The sequence below is a fragment of the Arachis hypogaea genome, chromosome 6 (assembly GCF_003086295.3).
Source record: "Arachis hypogaea cultivar Tifrunner chromosome 6, arahy.Tifrunner.gnm2.J5K5, whole genome shotgun sequence".
NCBI lineage: Eukaryota > Viridiplantae > Streptophyta > Magnoliopsida > Fabales > Fabaceae > Arachis > Arachis hypogaea.
Genome location: NC_092041.1, coordinates 2,195,053 through 2,204,976, shown reverse-complemented (window position 1 = coordinate 2,204,976; position 9,924 = coordinate 2,195,053). Strand labels below are relative to the sequence as shown.

Genomic DNA, 9,924 nt, shown 5'->3' with positions numbered 1-9,924 from the left:
ATAAAAACTAAAAATAATAAATTATACTGATCCTCTAATACTTTTGTTACTCTTTTTATATATTAAATGCTTTAAAAATATATTTAACCAAACCCTAAATTAAATCAAGATAATTACTATAGTATCTACGTATAATTGTCTAATTTATTATAAAAAATAAAAAATGTTGAAATATATAAAAATAAATAATTTTTAAATGTTTAATATTTACCTTAAAAGAGAAGTTCAATAAATTTATCACCCAATTGGAAGACACCAAAAATTGTCTTAAATAAAATAACATTTTGGCTTTGGCCAATTATTATTATTATTTTAATATTTTCCATAAAGTATTTTTACATACATGGGGTATTTTTACAGTTTTACAGTAGAAAATTTTTAACAGAATCGAATTGGTCAGGATTGGCGTCATCCGTGTTCAACAACTGAAGGTATTCTTCATATAACTTCTCAAGGGATTCACAATCCCCGATAAAGTAAGGGGACCCGCATTCCACGTCATCAGATCCGTTGACTACTTGGTCAATATGGTATTGATCTTCACCATCACCACCGAGAAACAGTCCAAGCTCCTCATCTTCTTCGACGTTACCGCAAATCATGACGTCATCAATATTATTTACCTCTTGCGCAACTTCTTGTTTCTCGTGGCTCGTTGATGCGCTTCCTGAATTGGATTCCAAGGTTAGGGTACTTTTGGTTCTTGGAATAGCGGTAACTCGAATTGGTTTGGGTAAATAAACAACGGTCTTGTTGTTCTTCTCTGTTTCTGCCTCTCCCTCTGCTTGTGCGTCTTTCTTCTTCTGCTTCTTCTTCTTGGGTTGACTCCTGAGGACCTTCTTGCTGAGGTGGGTATTCCAGTAATTTTTTATTTCATTGTCGGTTCTTCCCGGTAACCTTCCAGCGATGAGGGACCACCTGTTCCCTAAGAGTGAATGCATTCTAATGATGAGATCGTCTTCCTCGGGTGTTATGTTGCCTCTCTTGATATCTGGTCTCAGATAGTTCATCCATCTCAACCTGCAACTCTTCCCGCATCTAAGAAGGCCTGCATACACATACAGCAATAATCAACAGATATATAGACGAGAAAGGTGGATGTGGATTGATAGGAAATTCAATTAATGGTACCAGCTCTTTTAGGGAGTGATCTCCATTGGCCTTCGCCATGGGATTGAATATATTGGGTGAGTAATGCATCTTCTCGGGGAGTCCATGGACCTCTGTGCAATCCAACTTTTGAACAACAAGGAGCTCTTACCATCTCTTGGAGATGGACAAGGTGTAGTGTAGAGTGTGAGTGTTAGTGAGTGTGTGTGTGGAGCGAAGAGAAAACAAGAGAAGCGAAGCGATGAGTGGAGAAGGATGTCAGAGTCTCAAGGTGTGCTCATGCCTCATGATCATAACCCAATTCCCGTGACGACCTCCTTTTAAAGTAAAACTAGTGTAAAACCGGGGGTGTTCTAATATAAAAATCAATGATACATATTCATTGATATTAATAGTTATTACTTTTACGAAGAATGTTAGGGGACTAGCAATTTTGGTATTTTGTAACTATCAATTAGTCATTAATAATATTTTTAATGGTGTGAGATTACATCTAATGGTAAGAAATAACTCACTTTTTTTTTGATGATTAAGTGCTGGCCAAAAAATACAAAAATTGCTGGTTTTCTAGACTTTTCCTACTTTTATTTTGAGAACTTTTTCTTGCATAAAATTTATTGTACAAAATAAAATATTATTCTATTTTTATTTTTGAGAGTTTAAATACATTTTTTAGGTTTATATTAATAATTTGAGTTATGTTATATGTACACTAAAATTAGCCACTAAAATTAGTAATTAGTATAAAATATATACTAAAATATAAATACACATTAAAAATAAATTAAGTCACATATGTATTTATATATAAATATATTAGTGATTGATTTTAGTGACTAATTTTGGTATACAAATAACATTTTTGTAATAAATTTCACTTATATGTAAAAAAAATTATTATGAAATTTTTAACACTATGTTATTGTTATACATAAAAAAGTCATTAAATAGTTTATACAAATAATTTTTATTGTAATTACACAGATAACGATTATTAACTATGTGACATTCAAACTGTATATTTAAATTCAAATCTAACTAATTCGATTTATAATAAGTGTATTATTAAGTGTGTGTTTAAATTATTATTTAATTTGTTAAATTAGAATTTGAATAAAAGTAATTTTATAAAATTAATTTTGGATAAAAATAAATTTGTGTCAATATGATTTATGTTTGACAATTCTATACTAAAATTAGTTTTGATAAAATAAATATTATTTGGATAATATTAATTAGAATCACTTTTAGATAGATAATTATTAAAAAACACATAATATTAAATTATAATGTTATTTTTTTATGTAATGTTTAATTTTTTTTATATTTATAGTTAATTTGTTTGTTTAATTTATTTTATCTAATGAGATCAATAAATCATATATAAAAAGATAATAATAATATAATATACAAAAATTACAATTATAAAGTGTATAATGTCAAATAAAAATTTAATAAAAAATAAAAATAATAAATAATAGAAAAAAGTTAATAAAAAATAAAAATAATAAATAATAAAAAAAAGCTCGTATAAAAAAAATAATAAAAATTCTATAAATAAATCAATAACATGTATAAAAGATTAAGTTGGTAAAAAGAAAATAAATGTTAAATGTTCATGGCTAAAAGCTCGTGAGTAAAACGCAATAGCTAAGAATTGTTACTTCTTATAAACGTGATTTTAAATACAAAATCACTTCTGCGTTTACAAAGAAAAAAATTAGCCAAACCAATAATTGAAACTTTCAAAAAGCTGGAACGTGATTTTGCCTTCTAATGCATTTGCAAACACACCCTAAATAATCAAATAAAATATAAAAATTATATTAAGAGAAAAAAGATAGATAGGTTCTTGACTTTTTAAATTTTTTATAAATACATCTCTGACAAAATTTAAATACAAAAAAGTCCATGATTTTAACAAATGGATGGCAATTTAGTCCTTCTGTCTATTTGCCTCTCATACACCAAATGGAACTGGCTGACATGGCTGAAACGGTGTCTAGGTATCTGTTACGGTGCCATGCTGGAAGGGGAATAAAGTTCGAAGAACAAATAAGTCCTTGACGTCATTTTGCAAATAAAGTTCGAAGGACAAATAGGTTCTTGAGATTTTTTTTTCCATTATGCTTCTATTATATTTCTATTATGAGAATTTAGTTTATAAAATTATGCTTGTATTTTGAAATCTAGTTAACTTGTTGTATTTTGAAATTTAAATTATTTGTATTAAAATTGCAGAAATTGGGCTTGTTCTGTTTCTACTTTTTTTCTTAAATTGCATTAGTTCAGTTTTAGTGCATTTGTGTATTATATTAGAATTTGTTAAATTGCATTAGTTCAATTTTCATCATACCAATGACATTAGTTATTAGCATCAGTTCATTTATGCATCAAGTTAGCATTAGTTCATTTGTGCATCATTCGTGTATTAAGTTAGTATTAGTGCATTTGTGTATTATATTAGAACTATTATTTTTATCCATAATAACATTACGAGAATAATTTTTTTAAAAAAATTATAGTTCACTTTGTTCTAATAACAGTATAAATTATGCATGACACAAAAGATTTATAAAATCAAACTACTTTTACAAAAAAGTCGTAAGTTGACAAAAATTTATGACTAAAAAGACCAAGATATCCGCAGATAAAAAATTAAATAATAAGATTTTTAGTTATTATTTTTATATGAAAAAGTCTAATTTTTTATTAATAATTAATTTTAACATTCGTTATCTAAAATTGAAAATAATTTAATGTGTATACTTTTACATTTAAAATATTTTAATTATAAAAAAATATCGAATGACATATTTTGATTTGTCAAATTACTAATATAAAATATAATTATATATAGAATAAAAATAGTAGAGAGAAATATAAAAATGGAGAGAGGTAGATGAGAAAATTTAGGAAAGAAGTTTATTAATTTTGAAAAAAAAATTCTCAATGACCTATTTGTCTTTCGAACTTTATTTGCAAAATGACGTCAATGACTTATTTGTCCTTCGAACTTTATTCCCTTTCTAGCGTGACACTGTAATAGATACTTGGACACCGTTTCAGCCACGTCAGTCAATTTCATTTGGTGTATGAGAGGCAAATAGACGGAAGAATCAGACTTATCCTTCGTTTGTTAAAGTCAGAGACTTTTTTTATTTAAATTTTGTTAGAGATGTATTTGTTAAAAATTTAAAAAGTCAGAGACCTATATATCTTTTTTTTTTATTTAATATGCAACGGCAAAGAACAACTTAACCAAATTTCTAGCTGATATACACATATTAGTTACATTGTTCTACATTTGCATATATACAATTCTAAATTAAGACCCTTTTATTTTTGTGGTGTGCAATTTTTCTTTTTATATGATCACTAAATACGACTTGTTTCCTTGCCCTATAGCTAATGTGACAAAACTCGTGAGTGAATGTACTTACTTTATTTTATCATATTTATGTATAATTTATTTATAAAAAAATTAATACATTTTTATTAAAAGGTATAATTTACTTAGTATATAGATAAATTAAGTAATTAATTTCTTTTGTTATATTAATGTTAATCTAATTAAAAAATTAATATATATATATATATATATATTAGCATAGTTAATATTTTTTAATATGTTAGTTTACATTAATATGTATATTTTTAATAAATTTTTTTAATTGATAACCTTTAAAACACATTTTAATTAAATTTATAAAAATATAAATAAATTCTAATAAAAATTACTCAAACACCGCATAAACAAATTTCAACCACTAATTACATAAATTAATAATTTATTTTCAGAAGATTAAACACATTCATCATATAACTTCATTAGCATTATTATTCCAACTTTTGCCTCATCAATTTCAATCTTTGTTTCAGAAACTTTTTACTTCTTTTGCTTTGAGTATTCAACAGAAAATACAAAAATTTATTACAAAATATATTACTCTAATATAAAAAACACAAAGTTTATTAATGTTAAAATATAGAACACAACAGCTAATTAAATTTTAAATAATTAAACTAATATAATTTCAATTAGACTCTTATAAAGAAATATAAAAAAATTATATATTTCAGTACTTTTTTTTTTACATTTATAAATCCTCTCCTTTATCGTTATCAACTATTTTTCCTATAAAGAATTAGAGAGACTTAAAATTTAGTTACAGAACAATTAAAACCTCAAATACTCAATGTTAAGAAATGAGATACGACATCAAAACAGTAAAAAAAAAAAAGTAGCAATATAATTAGAAACAAATTTTAATAATTAGTCAATCATAACGTTAAATGCTCAATGTTTAAGATGAGGAGAATTTACTCAAAAAGAGGAGCACTGACTTCTTATTACAAAATCCATAAAGAAAGAACACCACATCTCTAAAGACAACAACTGGATTCAAACACCACAATGCACTTTACCAATTCAGTATTAATGTTTCTAAAGATTTGACAAAAATATACACACTATTGGAACTTTTTATAGGACAATTGGTAGATTTAACACTTAATTGTTTGCCCAATCAAAATAAAAGGTTACATTAGTCATAACATGCTAAAAGGGTGGTTTAGGGTTAATTTTATATATATATTGTGACGGCAATAACAAAATAAGTTGAAGTAAGAGAGTAACTATAAGTTGTGAAGTACTTTAAGATTATATATTTTCGCATCTCAAGAAGGTCTTCGAGATTATAATCAGAAACTCACCTGTAGTCGATTGCAGGTGAAGTTGCTTTTGGATGACTGACACGTGTTATTATATGGTTTAAAAAAATCGGTTTATTTTATATAAATGGTTTATTTAAAAAAATCGGTTTAAATTGAACAAAGCAGTTACTTTTATTCCCTTCTTCTTGTTTCGCACTTAAAATTCGTTCTCTTTCAATCCCTTTTTCATAACTAATATGAAACTTTCAATTAGGTATATTCCTTTTATTTATATTTCTTAATCAAATTTATTATTTCAAATGTATTTCTTAATTTATGTTTTTATTCATTCCTCTGTGAATGATGAAAATTATTTAATAAATACGTACATATTTATGTCATCACACCATTTTGATGTTCAGGATCATAAATACCAAAATAATTCATGGCAATTTCATGTGATGGAAGACAAAAATGTAATTATGGTATAATGTAGACTAGTTGATAGCATGAGCATTGTTGAAATTTTGGCATGATCTCTTTCATATTTGTTATATGTCTCTTTAGTTGGTGATGTTATAGTTTATTGTGATGATATGATGGTAGTTTAATTGTATGAGTTAGGTCCTTTTTATTTGGTTGAAATTTTTCTACAGCTATCCTATTCTTGATGGCAATATCAAAATAAATATTTTCATTAGTTGTTCTTTTTTTTTTCTCTATTTTTGAATCAATTTTATTTTGAAAAAATTTATTAAATTTTTTTTTTGTAGACAAAATTAATAATATTATGTTCAACTATTTAAGGAGACCAAATTAATATTTTGATTAGATACTTTTGTTTTATTGAAAATAAATTCTAATTTTATTCAAAAATAAATTCTAGTTGATAAGTAAAAACACAAAAACGTGCATGACAGTGAAATCATAATATCTAGACAAATAAATTATAGTCTTATTATCTTAAAAAAATAATTTATTTATAGAATAATATTAAAAAATCAACAATAATTTGCATGAAAATAGTTTATTAGTAAAATAAAAGTTAATTGATTGATTACCATAAAATTTAATTTAACGATAAATTTGCAATTGAACATATTTTTACAGCTTAATTTAAAATCTGTTTACAGCTTAATTTCAAAGCAACTGAAAATATAAGTTATGGGAAACAAAACAAAACTCATTAAGAAAATAGAAACAGAGACACAAAAAAAAGACAGATGATATCATTTATGCCATTCCTATAAAAAAAACCGTGATTTTTGTTTCTTTTTCAGAATACTAAATTTTACTTTTTCAAACAATTTGTATACATATATTTTGACAAAAATTAAATAAAAAAAAGTTTCAAATAAATTTAAAGAAAAATTGGTCAATATGAATGAAGAAAAAGAACATATCAAATTCATCTGTTAGAAATTTAGGAATAACACGCAGAAAGAGTTTAAATTATTTTAAAAGTAGTTATTTGATCTATTCAAACCGGTTTTTTTAAATAAACCATTTGTATAAAATAAATCGATTTTTTTAAACCATACAGTAACACGTGTCAAAGATCCAGAAGCAACTTCACCTGCAGTCGACTGCAGGTGAGTTTCCTTTAATCATTTATTTTTACAATAAACAAATTTTTTTCATATTCCATATAATGTTTCCAATTTTTCAATTAGGATTTTACATTTTATTTTAAATTATATACCCTAAAAAATTTATTTATAAACTAAATAAATTCCCAAACCATCTACCAGTCATTTACATGAGGATAAAAAGCATTGTGATTTAGAGTTCTGCAACTTATTATTAATTGCTTGGAGTGTAACTACTTATTAGCATCTTTTTTAACACATCGCTGCAGAGCAAGCTGGTAATCCAACATGCGAGATCCGTTTCTTGAGAAGAAATAAGTTAGTGATGGGAATAAATCTGAAATAAGATTGATTACTCAACAAAACAAAAACAAAAAAAACAAAACAAAAGGTCATTGACAATATCAAATATTTTATGATCAGTAACTGAATATGTTACCAGAAATATTTTAAATGCCATAATCCTATACCTTCCGATGTTATCACCGAACATGTCACTTAAATGTGGCTTATCTGTCTCTAAATCCATAGCAATTCTAATTGCCTTGAACAAACAATAAAGTTAATAAATTACAAGTGTCACAACAGAATACTAATACACATACATTGGCATACAAATGAGATACCTTGGTAGCACGTTTTAGTAAGGTTAAAAACAATAGGGATAATTTTTTGCATACCTTTATAGAAGTTCTTCAAAATTCACTTCCAACTAAACAAGAATACTAATATCAGAGTCATTCATCAATCATATGCATCAAATTTTAGAAATAGAAAAATTTTCTCAGCTCAATCAATTTTCATTCTAAAAACAAAATAATGTCGCAAAATCTTTAAACTATAGTTGAATCACAAAAGACTAAAACTAGCACATTTTTCTAAAATTGTGCATTGATGAATTCATAAATCGACTCCAATAAAAAATCTATTTATCTATCGTAACCGAGTCAACAAATTTTCAAAAACAAAAACAGAAAAAGAAGATTGTTATAAGTATTTGTTTGGGCGTTATTATTTTGTTAAAAAAATATTTTTTCAATAAAAAAGATCTTTTTTATTTTTTAGCGTGTTTGGCAAATTTTTAGTAGTAAAAGTAAAAGTATTAGAAAAATAAGAAATTATATTTTTTGAGAAGCTGTAATTTATATATTTTTTTAAAAGATCTTTTTTTTTAAAAAATATTTTTCATATAATAAATAAACAAAAAATTATTTTTATATTGTTATACCTAAATATAATTGATAGATAAAAAGATCTTTTTGTATGAGATATCCAAACATAAAATTACTTTTACTTTTCCATAAGATCTTAAAAAAAATAATTCAAAAAAAAAAAGATCTTTTCTTAGAAACTCACCCAAACAAGTCCTAAGTAGATTTTAAATTAATAAATTTCTTCATTGCGGTCCTCTGTCTCCTTATCACATCGATTGGATTCTAAGCTTTGTCTGTTTAATCAACGATTCACAGAAAAAATAAAAGGAGATAAAATAAAAAAATTGAAAATCACAATGAACATAACCGCAATATGTTAAAGGCATAAAGAAGGAATAACAAAAATCAAAAAATCAAAGTACGGAATCATTTCATGACGAATCTCTAACCGAGGATGTTGTCAAATATTTTGGTAGATCTAATTTGCTGGCGCGACTCAGTGAGCAAGCATTCTCTATTTTTCCTACTAAATCATAAACTAGACCTAAAAGTATGAAGTGAGAGGAGAATCAAAAGAAGAAGATGAAATAGATTACTTATTAGAAGTGACAGATCAGAAAAGGCACAACCGCACTACAGAACTCGTTGAAGGCAGTAACAATGACATTGTTTGCAGCGGCGACGCCGGCGTAGAGATGAGCTGTAACAGGTGGCAGCAAAGAGATGTACGAGAGAGGTGAAAGATGAATTGCGACAAGAGATTAGGTTCGTCATTCACATCATTCTTCCCTTCTCAAATGTAACACTAATCACTTTTAGATTCATCACCTCCTCAGTTTAAAACACATAAAAAAGAAAAAGAAAATAGAAAATAAATGCCAAAAAAAATTGAACATTACGATAGAGATTAAAACTGTTGAAATTAGCAAAAAAAATGGCAGTTTTATGGACCTGCAAAATACTATTATTATTTTAATCAATATTTTTTTGTAGTGCAAGAATTGAGATTTGGTGATATGATATATATCTCATGAATATACCACATAAATTCTTGAAAGAATTGACATATTCATTTGACCTGTACAATAACATATTGGACACACGGTATGGTATAATCAAGATCACCTACGAAAATATAGCAACTGCCCTTGACTTGACTGTATCTGATAAAAATCTATTTTATAATATATTCTGTAAATCAAATTTTGGTGTATTATCAAATTATTTCTGTGTTATTGAAATATTTTTGTTGCTTTTGTAGGGCCACACTATCCAGGCAAAATTAATTTTCAAGAACTTAGTGAGGAAAATAAGAAAATTGTTAGAAACTTTTAAGGCAAGACTTTGTCGGAATTGACAAGCTTTATGATGGAGATGAGTGTTGATGAAGAGAAAAATCGGCTAAAATTCAAGAA

The 9,924-nt window shown here is 26.0% G+C and overlaps 1 protein-coding gene across 1 annotated transcript; it reads right to left on the bottom strand.

Moving 5' to 3' along the window:
• Positions 1 to 262: 262 nt before the first annotated feature.
• LOC112695294 (uncharacterized) lies at positions 263 to 1,401 on the bottom strand. Its single transcript, XM_025747576.3, has 2 exons — positions 1,132 to 1,401; positions 263 to 1,048 (listed from the first exon to the last, which is right to left on the bottom strand). The coding sequence occupies exons 1-2, from the start codon at positions 1,262 to 1,264 to the stop codon at positions 363 to 365; spliced, it is 819 nt and encodes a 272-aa protein (XP_025603361.1). The 5' UTR covers positions 1,265 to 1,401; the 3' UTR covers positions 263 to 362.
• Positions 1,402 to 9,924: the final 8,523 nt, after the last annotated feature.

Excerpts from the sequence above, each read along its gene's own strand:
- LOC112695294 (XM_025747576.3), bottom strand. The coding sequence starts at position 1,264 with ATGGTAAGAGCTCCTTGTTGTTCAAAAGTTGGATTGCACAGAGGTCCA. Across the intron at positions 1,049-1,131 it reads ATCACTCCCTAAAAGAGCTG|GCCTTCTTAGATGCGGGAAG; the intron begins GTACCATTAATT and ends ATGTGTATGCAG.